Below are 22,468 nucleotides of genomic sequence, written 5' to 3'. Positions count from 1 at the left end.
AGCAAAACTCCCAGCAGCACCGATCCATGTCGAATACCACTAGTCACAGACAGCCAGTCACAAAAACAAAAACTCAGATATTGTGTTTCCTTTAACACCCACACACAAACTCTTAAGTTACTATCACCTTTCAAACGTAAATGGAATGGATTTTCTTTTATCCTGTTGCTATTTTGGCAGGACTCAACGCTTCCTGTCTGGCCCACTTGCTCCTGGCATCGATTTATCACCAAAGATCCTAGTCATTTCCCACGATGGAAAGCTCCTCTTCAGTGGTGGTCACTGGGACAACAGTCTCCGGGTTACATCCTTGAGCAAGGGCAAAGTCATAGGACACATCATGAGGCACATAGGTTAGTATTGACCTAACTTCATCACCATGTAATTATTTATACTATGTTCATCAGGAAAGAGAAAAAAATACTGCATCCAGCATCGAGATTTATTCACTCAGATACAGGTCATTCCTTGTGGCTCAAATGACCGATCTAAAACAACTGCAGCCATCGTTATATGAAGTGTGGTTCTGACCATTGAAACATTTTCTCCTCGATGCCCATTGACCTCAGTTTTACTAGGGGTCATTGATGCCACACTGAGTCGACTTCTCCTTTGAAATCTGGAATTCAGCTGTCTGGTCCATGTTTGGATCAAGGCTGTGGCAAGATTTGGAGCCAAGTAGTCCTGGTGGACCCCAATCTAACCATAAATGAGTAGGTTATTGGTGAGTAAATGTTGCTTGATAGCACAGTTAATAAGCTTTTCATCACTTTGCAGGAATAAACCTCATCAAATGCATTAATTACAAACTGTGAAATGTTTGGCATAGTACATCAGAAATGTGCTCCTCATGTGAACCCTGCTCAGTTGACCTCAAATTGTTTTGATGCCAACGACGGGAGTTTGGAAATTTCTCACCCTTGCTTTAATAAGCAGCAAGGGTTCTAGTTAATTGGCCGTGTATTTTTCTTACTGAATTACAAATTTTCTCCCTACAGATATTGTAACTTGTTTAGCACTGGACCTCTGTGGCATTTATCTGATTTCTGGATCAAGAGACACCACCTGCATGGTGTGGCAAATCATCCAGCAGGTAAAATACCTTCCATTGATACATTAGGAAAAATGACATTGTGAGCCGGTGAAAATATTGTCATGTATTCAGAAGAATATACTAACATGCAATGTGTGCGGTGCAGGTTCACTAAGTATAGCCAACCTTCATTTTATCAAGATAATAGAAAGTTGATGCATTATGTGATTTGGAATTGGCAGGTAGGATAGAGAGAGTGTTAATTTAAACTGATAAGGTCTGGACAATGAGATAAAACCATAAATTCGGAGAAGTTAGGAAGTATATTTCATCCACAGAAGGATGAAATGTTGTCTACAAAAGTAGTAAATGATGGCTCGATTACCAATTTTAATAGCTTTTTGCTGTATGAGAGAATGATTATGGAGCACCAGAATCTCACTGCTGAACAACCAGCCCGTTTCCAAGAGGTAATTTCCTGATTTCCATTCATATAAGTAAGAGGTGAACAGTGGCTATGTATTTGAATGGAAAGCTTAAAGATGTCAGACTGTTGTCAGTCATGTCAATGTTAATTTCGAGAATTGACACTGTATTTTGTTTAGGGATATAGCTTTTTTTATACTCTGAACTAGTACACAATGTGTATTGTGGATAGCAGGGTCTTGCTGTTGATCTTTCAAAGAACGCCACACTTACAGAGGATTTCTGTGGTGCCTTTCCAGATATTCTTCCCAATAAAGTGTAAGCTGTGTTTAAGGAAGTGTGGTACACAGCAAGATCACACAAATAGACCTATTTCTTTGGGAAAAAAAATAGAAAGTGCGAGAAATACTTGGCAGGCCTGTGGAGAGCAAAATGGAGAAAATGATTCAGACCCTTCATCAAAACTGGGAAATGGGAAACAAAACAAGTGTGTTGAATTTGCCGGGGGGGGGGGGGGGGTGCGGAGTGGAATGAATAAAGGGAAACTCTGTGATATGGTGTAAACCCAATATTTTCAGAGCCATTTATTAACAGTTGTTTGGGAAACATTAGAGAATTGGAACTGTAAGATGCAATACACAGCATTTGCTGGGCCTTTGAAATGTACAAGGATGCTGAAAACACCCATGAAAACAGAGAGCATCTGTGGAAAGAGAAAATCTGAATGCTTTTCCAGATGGGTGATCTTGTATCAGAATTATAAATTGGAAAACTGGTTTATACAAAATTGTTGAACTTAGCGTTAAATCCTGTGGGTTGCAACAATCCTGGAGAGAAACTGAAGTGCTATTCCTTGAGCTCACACCATTGGAATGGTGTAGGAGATCAAAGACAGAGAAGTCACAGTGGGAGTAAGATGGAGAATTAAAGTAACTGGAAGCTTCTGGTAGTCCTGTAGACTAAACTGAGCTGTTTGCAAAGCTATAAATGATACTGTTGAGAAGTAAATATTGGTTAGGCCAAAGGTAGAACTCCCCTGTTATTTTGCTAAGAACTTTTCAGAAACACAGTCTAAATTAAAAATCTCATCTAAACTTCGGTACATCTGACAACCCAGCAATGGTGTTCCGGTTTGGACTTTACATTTCACAGCTTGGGGATCCCCAGAAGTTCATTAGGTACTTTGGATTGTAGCCACTGTTACAGAAATGTAGCAGCCAATATGCATACAGTGGGCATTTACAAATAAATGTAAAAATGTCTGATCAGTTTGTTTTTAGTGCTGTTAACTAAAAGATTAATATTAGCAGGGACACCACAGTTAATACCCTTGTTTGAAAAAAAATAATTAAATCTTTCAATTGTAATTGAGTAAGACTATGTAATTTTGTTTTAATATCACATCCCAAAGCAAACAGCTGTCACACTACAGCAATCCCATAGTAATGCACTTGAGTGGGAAGCCCAGTATTTTGTGTTCAAATCTCAAGTGTGCTGTAAATGAATTGTAATTGATATATTCAGAATTCCTTATGTTAGAACAGTTTAAGGAGCTATTGTATTTTTAATAAAATGTTTAATTTTGTTTATGTTTTATGCATGTATTCTCAGGGTGGCTTTGCTTGTGGATTGGCCCAGAAGCCAGTACAAGTGCTTTATGGACATGATGATGCTGTCACCTGTGTGGCCATAAGCACGGAGCTTGACATGGCAGTATCGGGCTCAAAGGTAGATCACACTTAACCTGATTATTTAAGTAAAAAGGATTGGGCTAGATAATGAGAATAGTTTGCATTTAGTACCCTTGAAGTTGAGTAGGATCAATCTGGTATCAACTATCTATAGCGATCTGTACCAGGGTGCGCATCATTTTTATGCTATGGACTGCTACTATTAACCGAGGTCTCTGTGAACTCCAGGTTGTGAACCCCTGATCTGCATCTACTCTCCATCCATCCTGAAACCCACAGGGAATTTGTCATCGCTTTTTTTTATATAATTCCCCACTTCTTTAGTCCGAATGACAATTGTGGTGCCACCTTTTATTTCAAAAATAAACTTTGGTCATAATAAAATATGGAACATAGAAAACCTACAGCACAATACAGGTCCCTTGACCCACAATGCAGTGCCCAACATGTACTTACTTTAGAAATTACCTGGAGCTACTCATAGCCCTCTGTATATGTGAAAGGAAAACCAGTGCAAAATCCTTAATGTCAGTACATCCAGTCACATTAACATTAAAAATAATAACATTATTGCCATTTATGTGGCTCCATGGGACAATGGTGGTGCTCTCTAAATTCAGAAATTATCTCCTTTCTTCTCTCTTTTAAAACCCTCCTTAACCTACTCTTAATGGCACAGAAGATGGTCAGTCCACAATTGGGTCTTTGATGCCTCCTGGCAGAGATACAATCAATCTTGTTCTCTCTTATATTTTTTTCACTGTATTCCTTTAACATAGTTGTCTCTAGCAGGTCCATCAATTCCCCTTGGACCTCTTGCCGCTCACCTTATTAGTAGTCATTTACACATCCCACACAGACAATATCCACGTTTGGGACAGAACCTGGATCCCTGTAATTGCACACAAGGAGTAAAAACTATCTTGCTTTTGATGGGAAATGAGGCGGTAAAGCTAATTTAATTTTAAAGTACTGTGTGGTGCTGGAGTTGGGAAGTTTCCCCCAACTTTATAATGGGGAAGTGTATTCATTTGTTTTTAGTTCTGGATATTTTCCCAGTTTGGACTGCTTTTATTTGTGGAATCTAGAGGGTGCTGCAGTATTATTGCTTCATCCCTGTGATATTTGCCTCACTGACAACACTGGCATTTCCATGTTGTCACAACTTGCTCTGTGTATGTGCCAGAGGACCATCTTCTATAAATGCTACAACACACCTTGAAGTATTTTTAAAACCAATCACATTGCTGTGGGTCAGGTGCTACGCAGGCCTGTGAGCAATTCAGGTTTCAATACCTAGAAGATATTAGAGAACTGGATTGCTTTTTATGACAATCCAGCAGCATCTCTGTCACTTTTATATTTGGGTTCTTGGCTTTGAATTCAAATTCTTAAACTGCCAAAGCCAGGAAAAATTAAACTTTGTTTTTTTTTTCCCTTTCGCAGGATGGTACAGTCATTGTGCACACCATCCGCCGTGGTCAGTTCATGCGTTCACTGCGGCCCCCCTGTGAAAGCACACTACCCATGACCATCAACAACCTTGTCATCGGATATGAGGGCCAGATGGTCATCCAGAGCAGCATAGGAAGCAGGGCTTCCTCGAAGGTAACAGCATGAATGGAACTGTTTCATGTGAGCAGCAGTGATACTTGCAGTAAAACTAGGGGAGTAATACCCACTGGACAGGAATCTCACTCACAGAAAGGTTAGGTGAATAAAACTAGATTAATGGAAAACAATTTTTTATGGATAACTCTTAACTTTTAACTTCCAATACCCCTCAATTATATCTTCTGCTTTATTTCATCAATCTTTTTGAGAGGAGTTCCTTCTCTTCTGTTCTTCCCGATACATCTCTAAAAGCGTCTCTTTAAATACTCTTCACTTTACAGTCCCGAGGGTTAAACCAAAATATTCAAGTACGTTACTGATGTTTGTTTCAATTTGACCACACCTACAGAATATCCTTGCATACCATCTTTAAAGAGACATTCTACAAACAAAAGGCAGCTTGGCTTTTCTTTCTAGAGGTCCTGAATGATATTTCCAAATTGTGGAAATTGTGACTGCGGTAACACCCAATGCTTTGTATAAGTATAGACATCCCGACAGGTTGATATTACGGTGTCATCTGGTCAGAATACTAACATTGGCCTGTTGGGCATGTCCCATAGCCTCAGTATTAGCAAGACATTACATAGACAGAGAAGCACAATTCTCCCCTGCTTCTTTAACTGTCCCTATCAATGCAGTTGGACTGCCTTATCAGAAGTATTCCCTTTCAGACCTAAAATTAATTGTTTCTCTTTCTACGATCCTATCTAAGAAGGGATAGGGACGAGCAGGGAGAATTAGCATGGGGAATATCTTAGAAAAGAAGGGATACCATGGTCACAGTGCATCTGAGAAGTAAGGAGAAACATTGTAGAAAAGACCCACGGAAGTCATGCTTGGTGTAGAGATTACATGGATGAGAATCCAGTTGCTGAGAAAATAGTAGATTTGCACGATGGGGGGGGGGGGGGGGGGTGAAAGCCTAAACCCACCATTGAAAAAAATTCCTTAATCTGTGCAATTCTCCAATCCTCAATCATACTTACCTACCAAAATCCTAAAGCCCCAAGATATCTGGCTGGTGCACAATAAAGTTCTTAGAAATTAAACAAAATAGGCAATTAAAATGTATAAGTTAGCAAACTGCACTCTAAGATAAAAAGATAAAAGCTCATGGCAAAGTTAATGTTCCATTTGAAATCTTTGCATCTACTTCCATCATCTTCTCCATTTATGAATGTACTTATCTTGCTTTCCCTTGAATGCATCTTAGTTTAGGCATTAGTTTCCCTTTTGAAATTCATGGTGTCTACACGTCATTATATTTTTTTCATTTTTTTTAATTACGGTTTTATTAATTTTCCTGTCAATGACTTTAAGCTAACTGGCCTGAAGTTCTGTCGATTCTTTCTATTTACCTTTTTACATCGTATTAGACATCAGTATAGACCCCTCCACTCCCACCCCAAAGTACATCATTCATTAGTTCCTGCCAGTTTGAATAATTACAAATTGTTTTCACTGTTGCTCTCCTACTTCCTCAATAATTTATCAGTCTTTAAGCCCACTTGTTTTTCACTTTTATACACTTTTAAATTTAGTTTAATTTTCTCATAACTTTATGCCCTTCTACTGTTAAGATTACCAGTGCTAAGAATTTGGACCACATTGACCTTTGTTGCTTGAATGTCACCTCAATGTCAATGTAAGTAGTCTTTTGTGGGATTTAATGTCCCATATCAGTCATCACTTTTCATCATTATGCCTGCATTTTATTTTTAATCCAGGATAAAATCTTCTTGCACCTTTATTCTGTGAATGGCAAGCATTTAGCATCTGTAAGCATGGACGAGCAGGTGTCTGCAATGAGTATCGTTGAAGAGTTTGTGGTGTTGGGGACTGAGCAGTGCTCTCTGCATATCCGTGATCTCCAAAGGTAGGGTGCTCTGATTTCTATCCCATTGTATAGCAAGTAGAGAACAACAGCTTGTCATCAAACTCTGAGGAGGCTTGGAGAAGTGTTATCAACTCAAAATTCTGTTTCCTGGCTTTCTGCCTACAATTTATCAGCAACCCCAGCTCAGCTGCCATACTGACGAGGATGGTCCCAGATTCGACTAGCGAGTGAAACCAGTTATTCTGATAATATTGTTGATACAACATAGTGAAGCCATACTCCGTATCAGGAACCATCCCATACCCACAGAGAGAGTTTTGGGATCAGTACAAGATGATGGGTTGTAAGGTTCTTTGAATTACCATCCTAGCAGAGCCTTCTTTCCAGATTTTGCTTCAGAGGTGGGTGCATGTTTGTGAACATGAGGATTTCTGGATAGAGCCGAAACCGTGAAGTTAAATGGTTCTTGACAGAGGACACAGAGAAAGTGTTTACAGCTTCCTCACTTAAGAAAGTGAGAAAATAATCTTCCCTGTGAACAGCTAACCTTATAAAAACTTAGCTAGTTAGTATTTTCTTCTGAATTATCTGGAATGTTGCTTTTAGTTACCTCTAAAAATAATCAAATTGAGGTTGTCAATATTTTATTCTAACACTTGAGGACAAGTTGTGTGTGGGTCATGGTGCAGCTGGAATTAGTGGCATTGCCTCTATATTACAGGTAATCACAGGCTTAACAGAGGTTCACTAAGCCAAAGTGTGATCTGTAAACTTGAACATTGTGTGAAATTACATAAGAAAAAGAAGAAAAATAAAATAATACACATCTGTCAGTTACCCATTCCTGAATTCTGATCTTTTTTTTAACATTTTTGTTTTCTGCATTTTATTCAGAGGTAATTCAGTGCCAGGATATTTAGAAAAAAGCACAAACCACCTGAATTCTTTTTTTTTAGGTTAACAGATCATGAGGGACAAAACAAATCCCACATAAATCAGGAAGCTGCACATATTTTCTGTGTTCTCTGTCAATATCCACTGAATTTTATAGCACTGGATTTATCTGGACTTAAAGTTCATGAATAATGTGAAAAATCTGAATTGGAAGCCATGCTAAGAATGGTATTTCAAAGAATTTTACAACCTATTATCCTTATATGATCTCTTTGAAATTGCAAAAAGTGCCCCAACGGACTTACACTCACCAGTACTGGTAATCCACTACTGACAGTGATGGACATATACTCCAACGTTACGTAGCTCAGATCTGTATCCTCCTGTACAGTACTGACATCAAACTGATGTACACAGATTGTACTTACCAGTTCTGTGCCTGGCTATTACAGAAACAGGCTTGCACCCAGCCATGTTGCACCCTATGTTACAGGAGCTGCAGCTGTTTCTGATGTCAGGTGCAGTTTGGAACCTGAAACTGAGCTCTGCATTGGATAGGGTTCCAGGGCCATACCCTCAGAGGAGGGGAAATGATTCGTCCTACTTCAGATCCACGGCTGCAGTCTCATCAGTTCTGCAGGGCATTTCATGCTTATAGCTGCACAATAGTGTCACCAGTTTCCTCTTTTGAAGAGCTAGAGTTATTTTGGTTAAATCTAGATGCTCTTCAGCAGCCTTTATTGGTTTGATGAAAAGAATGGTATCCCATTATAAATATCCACAAACATTACTTTAATTTTCCTGCAGAAAATCTTGGACTGTATGGACTGTTGACCACCCTACCCGTGTGTCATTTGCCCTGACAGATTTTGATGGAAGATTGTAGAGGGAATGTTACCCCATACCTAACCTATAACACTTGTTCCATTCACTAACCTCTAACATAAGTCTAATGCCTGGCCTGTCCTGGAGTTGGAGGAAAGGGGCTTGTTTTGCTGTTGTTGTATTACTGCTTGTGGTGTTCTCTTTTGATGTGTTCTGTGTTGTTTGCCTGGTATTGTGGGCATGCTATATTGGTACCAGAAGGTGTGGCAGCACTTGCAGGCTGCCCCCAGCACATCCTTGGGTATGTTGCTTGCTAATGCAAACAACGATTTCACTGTATGTTTCCACATACATGTGACAAATAAATCTGAATCTGAATGTGTGTCCTTTTGTTTTCTTCACCATGAAAGGACTGATGTTCAATTCTGGAGGCAGGAAACTTCCATTTCATTATGGATCTCATGAACTCAGCTACATTTTTTACTACCTGGCGGCAAAGTAAAGACCTTTACATGGCCCGGTACAATGATGCTGAGTTTATGCATCCAAAATCGAGGCAGGAAAAAGGGTTCAGTATTGACTTTTGGGCAACAGGAGGAATTAAATTGAGGGTGGGTTCCATAAACTTGGGTTAATGCTTCTTTTTTGAATATTGAGGGTAATCTAATCAAAGTATTTAAAATCATTTAGGGATTCATTGGAAGAGACACAGAGAATAGTTGATTTCCATTGCAGAACTCAGAAGACAAAACAACATTTTTTAAAAACTAGAACACTGCCTCTTAGAAAACTAGTTGACAATATTTTTTTTAAAAACATGCATACGAGATTGCAGAAATTTGTAATCATAGAGCCATACATCATAGAAACTGGTCCTTCAGCCCAACTCATCCATGCCAACTCTCTTGTCCAACAAGCTAGTCCCATCCGTTCATGTTTGGCCCAGAACCCTCTGAATCCCTCCTCCTCATCCAGATGGATTTTAAATGTCGCTGATTTGCCCATCCCAACCATAATTTGTAGCAGCTCATTCCAAATACACACCACTCTTTGCATAAAGAAGCAGCCTCTGATGTCCCTTTTAAAATCTCTCACACCTGATTTTAAACCTGTGCCCTCTTGTTTTTAGCGCCCCCTCCCTAGGAAGACTATGCTTTCACTCTGTCTATGCTTGTATATCTCTATCAAGTCACCCCTCAGCTTCCTAGATCCCAGAGAATTAAGTCATAATCTCTACCACCTCTCCTTGTAATTCAGGTCTCTAAGTTCAAGCAATATCCTGGTAAATCTTTTCTGAATTCTCTCAAGTAACATCTTTCCCATAACAGGGCGACCAAAACTGTATACAATACTCCAAGTGCAGCATCAACAATGTCTTGTAGATTTGTAAAATAACTTCCTAATTGCTATACCCAAGACCAGTGTGCCAAACACCTTCTTCACTCCCCCATCATCTGTGATACTGCTTTCGGAAAATATGCGCTTACACTCCTAGAACCCTCTGTTCTACAGCGCTGCCTCCGGCTCTACCATTCACTATATAAGTCCTACCTTGGTTTGATATTCCAAAATGCACTAGCTCACAGTTATCTGGATTGAAAGCCAATTGCTAATCCTCAACCCACATACCTAGTTGGTCAAGCTCCCCCTGTAATTTTTCATAAACTTCTACATTATTTACTATCCCATCTACCGTAGTATCATCCACAGTCTTACTAACCATGCCATGTACATTCACAGCCAAATCATTTATATAAATTAAAAAATAACAAATGACGCACCAGACACAGGACACCAGTCCTAGAAACAACAGTTGAATGTCACCCTCGGCTTACTACCACTGAGCTAAATATGAATCCAATCCCCTATCTCCCCTGGAGTCTGAGCAATTTAATCTTCCAGACTATCCTGCCATGAGGGGCCTTGTCAAAGGCCTTCCTAAAGTCCAGATAGACAACATCCACTGCCCTATCCTCTTCTATCTTCTCGGTTATCCCTTCAAAAAACTCCAAGACATTTGCCAACTGTTCTGAGTCAGACCCTTCTCTTCAAGTATTCCTGGATCCTATCTGTCAGAATCCACACCCACCTACCCTTACAGCCCCCCCCCAAACAATTTACCCACCATTCATGTCAGACTCACAGACCTATAGTTTTCTGACTTATTCCAGCAGTTACCTGGCTTTTTTTCCCTCTTCTAGCGATTTCTTATAATTTTTCTTACAAATTCTTACAAGTTTTGTTCTTGTAATTTTCTTCCTCAAAAGTCTCTGGATTCCTTTTCAAAATAAGCTTTCACATTGAGGCTCAAGGGATTTTGTTCAAGGACATGGACTAAAGCTGAGGAAATGGAACTGAGCTACAAATCAGTCATGATCTAGCTGATTGTCAATATAGGATTTAGGGAATGAATTGCTTGTCTAATCCTGCTCTTAAGAACATAAACAAAACTTGAATGACATTCTCTGCGGCCAGATATATTAATTTGTTACAATTTTGTTTTCAGTTTGAAGAGTGCAATGCAACCAATGATCATGAAGGTTCCCATCCACTGTGTCTCTGTTACCAAAGATAACAGCCATATTCTCGTTGGTTTGAATGACGGGAAACTGATTGTGGTGGCATCAGGACGGCCTTCTACGGTGAGGACAGAAATGAAAAATATACAGGAAAGTGGGTGGGATACCAGTAATTAATCAACTTGCATTTATTTAGCTTTCTTTAATGTCAGAAAACATCCAAAATGCACTTTCTAGCTATAAGAGTTAACCTCAGGCTTAAAATAAACTAATTAGGTGACCTGATTTAAAACCTACTCAAAGAGGTAGATTTTCAAGAGAGTTTAAAAATAGAGGGGTGGAAACATCTTAACTTCAAATGCTTAGTCTTTGTTTATCTGATCTGTGTCAATGGGAATCAAGTGGGCAAACTGAGGTAATGGGTTCAAGACACACACTGAAAATATAATCTAGGCTAAAAAAAAAAACAGGCGCAATATTGAGGGATGGTGCTACATTGGAAGTTACCAAAATATAACTTTTTTTAGAAAGTTTGAAGAGAAGTAAGTCATCCCTGCCAACTTTTATACAGCATCACTGAACACAAACAAGAAGCCATTACTTTAGAAATTCCTTTTATACTTATAACTTTCCATTACTATTTTACATTGCAAAATTTACAAAACTGCAATGTCAGAACTCCCACGTTAAACAACTCTGTTTCAATTTTAGTATACGCTATTCCATTCATCTATTGACAAATGGTGGCACGTAATCTTGCAGCTGCAAACTTGCAAACTCTTCTTTAAAGGGGCACAATACCAGCAGTACTTTACCAGCTACAGTGCAGATTCAAAATTAGCATTTATAATGATGGGAAAGAGTGTTTCCAAGCTCTCAGGGTCTGGATAGTTGGTGGAGGACATTGGCCAAAAGATGCATCTCTTCTTTGCTGGGGTCCATGTAAACCCACCTGGCCAGATACTCCAGGGAGGTGTCTGTAAAGAGAAAGATGATATGGGTGCAGTGTATGAAAACCTGTAATTTGTGGAAATCTTTAGTTATAGCCAATTAAAGTGCCATTCCTGCTTCCTTCTAAAGACCTAAAGGAAAATGGATGAAGTTTTCTGTCCATGAGCATGGAGCTTGGATGACTTTCTTAATATGACAGTAACACACAGACTGTCAGATGAGACACAGATCAGCAGCGGCAGCCAAGAATGATCCTGAGGTGGTTCCATGAACTTGACATTGATTGAGAGAGCGGTATGATTGAGGATGTACTTGTGGGAGGCCTGAGTTCTAAGTGAAGGCTAACCTGTTAAGATAGTGTCTCACAGAGAAGTCTAGCTGTGAACATGAAACCCTTTAAACTGGCTGGAAAGGTCTCAGACCATAATACCTTCATTATATCTTCTTCAGTGGCAGACAAAATTGACTCAAGCACCTGCATTTAATATAAGATCGAACTGAATGATAAAATGGTTTCAATAGGCTTGAATCACCTCCTACTGAGCTTGAGTTCCAGTTCCTTTAATTTCATGATGTGGGTTCAAACACATTAAGGACAAGATTGAACTTATTTCCTTCTAGTTGTAATTGAGTTGGTGTGTAATGTCCTGAACCTGATCAAACATTCTGTTCTGATTAAACATGAAACAGCTCTCACCCCCTTCCCCAACAGCCTTCTTTTGAAGGAATGCTTCAGTTATTTCTAATGGAATCCTGGCACTTTTTAGGGATTTAAAAAAAAAAGTTTAAAACTTGACCTTTGTTGACTTGGGGTACTCTTAAGATTATTGAAAGAGCCCTCCAACTTCCAGCATCCTGACTCAGGTCTGTCTGTATACAAAGACCAAATGGTTTAGTAATGGCCAGCACCTTTAGGAAAGAGGGGTAAGGAGCTGAAAGCAATATCTCTTATTTCAGTGTATTATCTTGTTTCAGATGCGTTCAGGTCAGTTCACCAGGCGGTTGTGGGGTTCCACCAAACGGATGTCTCAATTGTCATTTGGAGAAACAGAGTACAACAAAGACTGACATAAACACAAAGTAAAACTCAAGTACAATGAGCTGAATTCCACCAAGTGTCTACTTCCTGTTACATTCATCAAAAAAACTTTATTTATTTAAAAGGAAATAAATGAAAACTGAGCAGAGCTTGAAGGCTGGAGAGGTGACAGGATGTGTGTCTTCGTCAGCAAAGTGATGAGCTGCTTTCAGCAACCAAAGCACCTATTTGAATCTAAGAGATTTAAAGGGTTCATTGTTTACAAGAAAAGTGGAAAAGGATCCGATGCCTTAAATAATTCAAGGATTTTTAAACCTTTTTCACCTGGAATTGTCAACCTTTGGCAATTTCTATCTGCACAGTGCAAACTACTGTAATTTGTAGTATGATTTGTTCAGAGGGGTTAACTCGATTTTTTGAGGGATGGAAATTTTATTTTATAATTCATCTGTATCTTAGACTTTTTTAATCACATTGGGAAAGTTATAAACACAGTATGACATATCACTCAAATTTAAAATGTTTGTGCTGAATATCTTTACCTATTAAGTTGCTCCCTGTAACAAGTTGCCTTTTGTTACATAACAATTGTTTTTGCATTATTTACTTTTCTACTGTAAATTTGCCCATTGTGAATGTCTACTGTTGATATTGAATGTTAGATTAAGGACTCTTGAATCCGGGGCTGCTTCAAGCACCCTTTCCTATTGATAGAACTGCAGTTTGAACTGAAAGATAGTAGTAGAGAGGAAATTGGTGTAATGGTGTAGTTGCTCTTGTGTTTGATTGCAGCATTTTCTTTTGACATCGCACTTCTACCAAAGAGACCAAACTGCGGGCTATGACTTTCTTCCAGTTGGATTATGTTAATATTCCCTCATTGAAAGGATGAATTGCCGATATTATCCTCTGTCAATTTATGTTTTACAAAGAATAATAACCAGTATCAATATTCAGAGTTATTCATTGTAGATAACTATTACTACAACAGTGCCTTTTCCGATTTGCGATCAGGGCGGCAATTCATTTCTTCCATTTGAGGTCCAGCTCCTCTCCCTACAATTTTCCCTGTGCTTCAAAATTTTAATCTAACATCACACAATTTCCTCTCGTGTTCTTAAAATGTTTACATTGTATCTTAAGATACTGATTGTTATTTTTTGTCCAATGTGTTTCTTACAAGGTTGTAGCACTCTGAAAGTTTGACACTTCCAATCATTCTGCAATCTATCAACTTTCAAATTAAACCTTTCAGTCATTATTTTGTGATATTTTCCCTTTCTCTATTCTCAATCTTACAACTATGCTGTAGTATAAATTTTCACTATTCTTTTATAGAGTATAAAGTTAATTTCCTAACCTGAAAACAAAAACAGATTTAAGTATTTGGATCTGGTTTCAGAATTTAAATTGAATTGTTTTAAGTGGTAAATAATATACAGGAAATCATTTGAATCACCTTAGACCAAGTACAATTAAATTGGACATCTACAATTTATCTCTACCAACTTGAATGGTAAAGGAAACAAGGGGAGATTCAGCTGGATTTCTATCTCCTAATACAGAGCCACTTGAGGACGGGCTTGAGCAAATGTGCCAGTCCTTGAGTTTAAACAATCTCTTGATGCTCACTCATTCAGCTCAGGTTTTATGAATGGGCATTTGGCTAAAATTAGTGTCACAAGATGCTGGAATTAAATTACATGCTCAGGATGGAAATGGAAGGGTGAAAGGTCCCAGATATTGAAAGATCTGATTTGAGCTGCCTTAATGTGTTTTAGTTTTGCACATTAACTTGGTTATAAATGCTACTGAAATGGAAGTGGAGAATTGTTCTCCTGCCATTAATCTAAGTGAGGTTCTCATTTCATTTCTCATAGAAAGTGGCTACTATTTAAATATCCTTCTCTAGCTTAATTATTTTCTATGGCCCAGTGACTCTATATCTGTACCCTACAATAAGATTTGGCACACCTTCAAAACATTTTCACTTTCTTCTTTAATGAACATGTAATTTTAATGGGACATGGATTTAAGTAAACATGCCTTTTATTAGGTTTTATAGTTTCATCAACAGCACCCATCACTCCCTCCCCCAACCTTCCCCAAACTAAAATTTTCAACACCTACGACAGTGATTCCCGCCCTTTTTTTGTGTCAAGGACCAATACCACTAAGCAAGGGGTCCATGGACCCCAAGTGGGGAGCCCCTGCTCTATAAGGACAGGGATTTATGCATTTGGAAACATCATCATCTCTAACATTTTATCAGAATTGCATGCATTGATTTGTACATATAATATTGTTTCATCATTGCTGCTGGGTTAAAATATTGGACATCTGTCTAATAGCATTGTAATGAATAGCATAACTGTATGTCATAGAAGGTTGCCCACCAATAACTTTTAAGAAGACCAGTGGTGGGCCTCAGAACTACCATCCTCAATAGCCTGTACATCACTGATGGCTGTTAACCTCCAGACATCTGCTTTCCTTATCAGATAAGTGGGAATACCTGATCTTTGAAATCATTGCTTTGTAGGTAGAGGGGCCAGCACCAAAAATGAAAGCTCTTGTATGTGCTGATGTTCCCCATAATATGTAGAAGTCCTTTCACGCTGCTGCTGGAGTGTTATTGCCTTTAGACTCGTGAACTTTTAAGACAACAGTTGAGATAAAGGATTTGGAATGGAAGCTAACAGTGAGCCCAGTGACCCAAATTTATGCACACATTTTGGTTTTATCAATTCTCTCAACTAAGACCCCCTCCCCCCCACATACTTTGAGTCGGTTTCCAAAATTGCTATTCCAATTGCTTATTAACATCAATTTAATAAAATCTAACTTAAGAAAAAGGGAACAATTTACCAGCATTCTTCACCTAAACCTTATCATCACTGCTGTAGTGCACATACAAGGTTAATACCAACTCCCAAAAAGGGCACTCTAAGCACTATGGTAGCAAGAGACCGCAAATTAAATAAGCTAGTTTTTACCCCTGAAGTATTCCTTTCAGCTAAGGTGAGGAGTGACTAAAACTGACCTCATTACTCTAGCATTAGGAGTTGGGAAAGGTTTATGCTAACTACTCCTGACCACTAATAACATCAAGTTATCATTGCTATGAAGTTCCCTTGCATAAGTGGACACTGGGTTCTGCTGTCACCACAGGAGAAAGTGTCCAAGCTTATACAAATAAACAATGGGACAGTGGCAAGCCTGAACTATATAGTCAGATGACTCAAGGCAGTTATGAAACTACACTTCACCAAGTACGGAGAAGATGGAGGTGGGAATAAGCTTTCATACTGGTGTTTTTGGTGGGGGGGGACACTGGTGGAAGAGTGTGGAATCTGTCTATTTGACAGCAACAATTATCAAGGTATTTAGCTGTAGGACAATTTTCAGTCCAAGTTACAGCTGAAATTAGGTGAGATAAATCAGCAATATGGGTTTGAAGTTTCTGAGTTTACTCCACTGCCTGACTGGAAACAAGACTTTTACTGAGTACATTCCAGAGACATCAAGTTTTTTTAAATCTCAATAAATCTGTGTAGAAGTGAAACAATTTCTTTATTTTATGTCGTGTGTGTGTGTGTGTGTGTGTGTGTGTGAGAGAGAGAGAGAGAAATAAATTTTTTTTGAAAAAAGGAGAACGTGCCTTAAATTTATAAATTGATGGCCTTCTATTGACCTGCATCTGTTCTCTTATTGCTTGTGACTTGAACTTTTGCTTTGAAAGACACTGAAAATATATAAAAATGTATTTTAAATCTTCCATTTGATTCCCTTTGTATTTGTTGAGAAGTTATCCTGCAAAGTTTTAAGGTTTGGAAAGATTTCTAAAGCTGTCAATACTCACATTCATTTGCTGCCCTAATTCCTCATTCTTATGTTTCATTTCCTCTTTCATTGTCATTTATTATTACTACTCCAGTTGCTCCTCTCTCATTTCCTCCTTTAAATAAAAACATGAAAATATATATGGAGAAGAGCTTTCTGTTAAGTACAGTATGGTTTGAGATAAATTCTCTCCACTTCTATAGGATTAGCTGTTCAACTATAGCAGATTATGCTCCCAACTGAAAACCAGAGGCCTGACTACTACTAATACATTTCGAGAATTTGAATTCTGAAAATATAATGCTGGTGTCAGTAAAAGTGTCAGGGATAGTTTTAAACTGCCATATAATCCCAAGTGGTTCACAAATATACCTCCTCAAAGGAATTTTTCAATACATAATCAAATTCAATTCAACTGTATGCAAGACATATCCACTCATATTCTCAAATTCACAACACAATTTAATATATGCCTTTGACATTGAAAACCATCTCAGGGCATTTTTATAAAGTAAACCATTCGAAAGATGAGTGAGAATATCCTGTGAAATGGTCAATCAAAACATTGACTTAAGTAACAAAACACATTGGTTATGCCATTAGTTCTCTATTTCATGTTGCAGCTGGACAAAACTTTGGCTTGGCCACATTTGTGTAAGTCCTGCTGAAGGGTTTTGGCCCTAAACGTTGACTGTACTTTATTCCATAGGTGCTGCCTGGCCTGCTGAGTTCCTCCAGCATTTTGAGCATGTTGCTCATGTACACACTGTAGGATTTCACCTAGAAAACTAGTAGGTTTGGCATCTGACTCTCCACCACATGGGGTGTAGCCGTCCAGTGGTCCAGTAGCCCCAAATTCCTTATGAGGAGTCAGTTTCCCAGCAGGATCAAGCAATGGATCAATTGGGAGCTTCTTATGATGCTATTCCCCAGGTTTACTGTAACCTGACTGCTCTGAAGACAAATCAGCTGCCGGAATTAACTTCTGGGGAAGTGGCAGCTGCTCAGCAAGGGCATTGGTATCATCTGGGCAACAGTCGGAAAGGGAGACATGGCTCAGGTTGAGAAGACAAAACGTGCATCAGTGCCTCCATTACTGCGAGAATGGCCTAGGTTGGAGTTGAAGAACTAGACCTTATACCAGGTCACGTCACCCCCAGACTGACCTTTGAGTTACCAGCTAGTTCTGCCCGAGAAGTATTGGAGTCACTTCATGATGATTCTGGACATCTGGAGGTGGAAAAGACCTGTGGATTGCTCATAGACCAGTTTTACTGGCCCCAGATGAAGTCAGAGGTCGAAGAATACTGCAAGTCATGCATTCAATGCATACTGCGGAAGACACTGCCTACATGGGCAGCTCCCTTGTCCCACTTGCAGAGTGTGGGGCCTCTGGACCTGTTGTGTATGGATTTCCTGTCAATAGAACCCAATGCCAGCAACACGGTGAATGTCTTAGTCATCACAGACCACAACACCAGATATATTCAGGCTTTTTCTAATAAGGACAAGAGGGCTTCTACAGTGGCCAAAGTGTTATGGGACAAGTATTTATCTTATAGCCTTCCCAGGCGGATACATAGTGATCAGGGACGGAATTTCGAGAGCAGACTCATCCATGAGTTACTGGGCAAGCTTAGAGTCAAGAAGTCGAGTACCACACCCTATCACCTGTAGGGTGATCCCCAGCCAGAGAGATTTAATTGGACCTTGCTAGACATGCTTGGGACCCTGGAGGTCAGCCTGAAGTTCTGGCCGGGAAGCAGGAACATTGATGCTGATGCTTTATCCCGGACGAGCCCCCACAATTGTAATTCTCGCTTTGGCCTGCGGCTTAATATATGGAATGATAGCACCCCCTCCCCCCCCCCCCCCCACCAGCCTGGCCAAACTTAAGAAATCTCATTTAGGTGGCTTCTCTGAAACGTTCCACTACTAAGGTAATGGTTTCTCAGTAGCTGCAATATGTGGGTTATGGCTAGAGATAACGGGGCATGTTGGCCAATGAGCAGAATGTTGTTCTTTGTTGTGTGTCTGGGAGCTGGGAATTTGCAGTCTTTTGCTGGGGAGAGAGAAAACGCGAGTGGAGAGAGTTGGTAGACCGCCGGACCGAGTGGACTTGGAGCGACTGTCCGAAGGTCAGCGACAATTGGAGGAGGTCGATGGTGGATGAACGGCCATATCAACATTGCGCATTTGACTGTTTCATGAGAATGGGCCCTTTTTCCTTTTTTTGCTTTCTTTACTAACCATAGAGTCAAAATAAGAATTATAAAGTTCAATCGTTTAATTGCATATTGTGTATTGTTTGTTATTTCGGGGTAACTGATTTGTAACAGGGGTCAGATCACACAGCATCCATCCAAACAAGATTTCTTAAATTTGACCAGGTCGGAGGGGCTGTATTAAGCCAGTAGCCGAACCAAGAGTTACACTTAGATTTCCAGCATCTGCAGATTTTCTCTTGTTTGTGTATTTATTGCAGGCTGGATGCCATATTATGAGAGGAAAGTGGAGGCTTTGAGAGAAGGGACACGGGGAGATTGTACAAACCTGGATTGTTTTCCCTGCAGCATCAGGAGCTGAAGGAATGACTTGACTGAGATATATAAAATAATGTGAGGCATAGATGGGTAGATAGTCAGGGTGGAAGCATAGACTTAAGATGAGAGGAGGAAAGTTTAAAAGAGATGTGCAAGTAATAAAGTAGTAGGTAAGGGGGCTTTCATTGAAACCTATCAAATATTGAAAGCAGTGGTTGATAGGTTATTCAGGGCATCAAAGGTTACAAGAAGGCAAGACAATGGGGTTGAGAGGAGTAATAAAGCAGCCATGATGGAATGGCAGAATGAACTCAATGGACTGAATGGCCCAATTCTGCTTCTTTGTCTTATGGTCTTATGGACTGGAATGTGCTTCTATGGAAGTGATGGAAGCAGATAGGATAGCAATGTTTCTGAGGCATTGAGACAGACATGTCTGAGGCAGGGAATAGAAGGATATGGACCATGTGCCAGAAAATGGGATTTATTTAATTTGGAATCATAGTCAGTGCAAGCTCTTTGGCCAGATGACCTATTTTTGTTCTGCACAGTTCCTATATTTCTACATTATACTTCCCTGTGAGATGTTCTGTTAAGGATTAGTGGTGAAAAGGAATGTGTCAGCTTCAAATTAGAAAGGTAAAGAAGCAAAGTGTTCAACAATAAGCATCATGTAGTGGTCACACAAACATTCCAACAAAATTAAAGTATTTGTGTCTTTTATCATTGCTATCAAGTGCTCTGCAACTAGTTTTTAAGAGCAGTCATTGTAGTAATGCTGACGAAGGGAACAGAGTAAATGTTTGACAAGGTCCCAAACGGCTGGTTTATCCAGAAAATTAAAACACATGGGCTCCTCAGTAACTTCACAAACACAAGAAAATCTGCAGAGGAACGCAGCAGGTCAGGCAGCATCTTTAGCAAGAATCATCCTATAGATGCTGCCTGGCCTGCTGCATTTCACCAGCATTTTGTGTGTGCCCACAGTAAGTTGGCCACTTTGGTTGAGTATTGGCTTGTCCATAAAGGACTGAAGTACAGCTGATGGCACTTACTCTGGTTGGAGGTCTGTGACTAGTGGTGTTCTGCAGAGATCCATACTGGATCTCTGCTGTTTGTGTTAGCTATAAATGGTTTGGATGAAAACGTAGATGGGTGTTTCTTAAAACTTTGCAGACAATACTACGATAGTGTAATTGTGAATAATGTAAAAAATTGCCAAAACATACAGCAGGATATAGATCATTTGCAGATACGCACAGTGAAATAGCACATGGAGTTTAATCTGGCTAAGTGTGAGGTGTTGCACTTTGGAAGATCAAATGTGAAAGGACAGTACGCAGTTAATAGCAAAGCCCTTAACTGCAATTGGCTGTGCAACTTGATAGGGTGGTAAAGAAGACATGTTAGTTTGGATGTCAAGAGTCAGGAAGTTATATTTCAAAGGTACATTTAATGTCAGAGAAATGTATACAATGCACATCCTGAAATTCTTCGCAACCATCCACGAAAACAGAGGAGTGGCCCCAAAGAATGAACAACAGTTAAATGTTAGAACCCCCAAAGTTCCCCTCCCCCCACTCCCCTCCCTCCCGCGCATAAGCTGCAGCAAGCAACAATCCCTCCTACCCCACCAGCAAAAAAAAATCGGCACCCACCACCGAGCTCTCAAGCTTGAGCAAAGCAATAGCAAAGACACAGACTTGCAGTACTCCAAAGATCACTTGTTCACCCGGCATTCAGCATAGCGCAGGCTCTCTCTCTCTCCCTCATAAGGGAGAAAGAGGTGCTCTGTTGCAGCTTTATAAAACTCTGGTTAGGCCATATCTGGTGCACTGCATTCCCTTCTGGTCACCCTTTTATAGAAAAGATGTGGAGGCTTTGGAAGAAGGCACAGAAGTAATTTACTAGGATGCTGCCTGGATTAAAGAAATGTGCTGAGAGGAGTGTTTGGACAAACTTGGGTCATTTTCTCTGGAGTGACTGAGACTGAGTGGGCACTAGTTGAAGTTTATTGGATTTTGAGAGGCGAAAATAGACAGCCAGTATCTTTTTCCCCGCCATGGCCAAAATGTATAATACTGAGGAGTTTGCAGTTAGGGCAAGAGGGGGCAAGTTCAATAGGTTGTCTATTGACTTATTAGTTTAATTAGTTCAGCAAAACATCATAGGCCATTTGCTGTGTTTTACAATATGTTTTATGTGTTAAATCCTTCCAAATAACTGTTTGGACCAAAGTCACACACAGGACTCTAGTAGAAAAATTAAATCACATGAAATAAAAGGGTCAGTAGCAGTACTGATAAATCATTGGCATAATGAAAGAAAGCAGGAAGTTGTAGACACAGTGAATTTTCAGACTGGAGGATGTTGGTATGCGGAGTTTCCCAGGGTCAGCGCTGGGATGCCTGTACTGATGACTTGGATATGGACATTGAGAAGGATAATAATGGATTTGAAGAGGCCACAGAAAGGCAGTCAGAATGGGAGACCAAGTGGCTGATGAAACTTAATTTAGAGTTTAAAATTATAATCATGAGATATAAACAGATTGTGAGGATTTTACTTTATATTGAGTGTGGCTATGGTATGGACCCCGCCGCCTATAAAGGGTGGCAGAAACATAATTAATCATGGCTTTTAAAAGAGAATTGGGTGGGAATTTAAGGGAAAATAATTTACAGTCAGAGTAAACAGTGTTGTTAAAGAACTGACTGGATTATTCTGCAAAAAGCCAACAAGATCTCATTAAATGTCATCACATCCCATTCATTTCAACTGTACTAGTACTGAGAAGTCAATTCACGCACACCCTACCTAATTAAAATGCTGTACTGACAAACGAGCATTTACCCCAAATGCTAATTAACTTTTTTCCACCACTTTTTCCTGGCTTGCTCAATATTTCAGCATTTTGTTTCATTTTCCTACTAACTTATTTTAAAGCAACTCCTCACTCTGCCTCTCCTCATCATTTTCTTCTCCTGTAGTGCCCAAGCTCAACCTGTTTTCCTTTTGCACACTCTGAAGTGCTATACCATAAAATATATGAGTAAAATTGAGTCCATTGAGTCTGCTCCGTCATTTCATCATGGCTGATCCATTTTCTCTCTCAGCCCTGATCTCCAGCCTTCTCCATATCACTTCATGCCCTGACTAATCAAGAATCTACCCACCTCTGCCTTAAATATACGAAATGACTTGGCCTCCATAGCTGCCCGTACTTTCCTTTTGTACTGTTAATCTGATA

General features: G+C 39.6%; 1 protein-coding gene across 2 annotated transcripts in view; it reads left to right on the top strand.

Moving 5' to 3' along the window:
• Nucleotides 1-16,610, top strand: part of nbeal2 (neurobeachin-like 2) — a 221,302-nt gene extending 204,692 nt beyond the window's left edge. For both annotated transcript variants that reach the window (XM_059973955.1, XM_059973948.1), the window contains 7 exons: nt 181-353; nt 999-1,093; nt 3,071-3,187; nt 4,597-4,758; nt 6,495-6,643; nt 10,830-10,965; nt 12,769-16,610. In XM_059973955.1, coding sequence (XP_059829938.1) covers nt 181-353; nt 999-1,093; nt 3,071-3,187; nt 4,597-4,758; nt 6,495-6,643; nt 10,830-10,965; nt 12,769-12,861 — 925 coding nt within the window. In that variant the 3' untranslated portion in view covers nt 12,862-16,610. The remainder of the gene's footprint in view (nt 1-180; nt 354-998; nt 1,094-3,070; nt 3,188-4,596; nt 4,759-6,494; nt 6,644-10,829; nt 10,966-12,768) is intronic.
• Nucleotides 16,611-22,468: the final 5,858 nt, after the last annotated feature.

Source organism: Hypanus sabinus, chromosome 1 (assembly GCF_030144855.1).
Source record: "Hypanus sabinus isolate sHypSab1 chromosome 1, sHypSab1.hap1, whole genome shotgun sequence".
NCBI lineage: Eukaryota > Metazoa > Chordata > Chondrichthyes > Myliobatiformes > Dasyatidae > Hypanus > Hypanus sabinus.
This window is presented reverse-complemented; position numbering and strand designations above follow the sequence as displayed.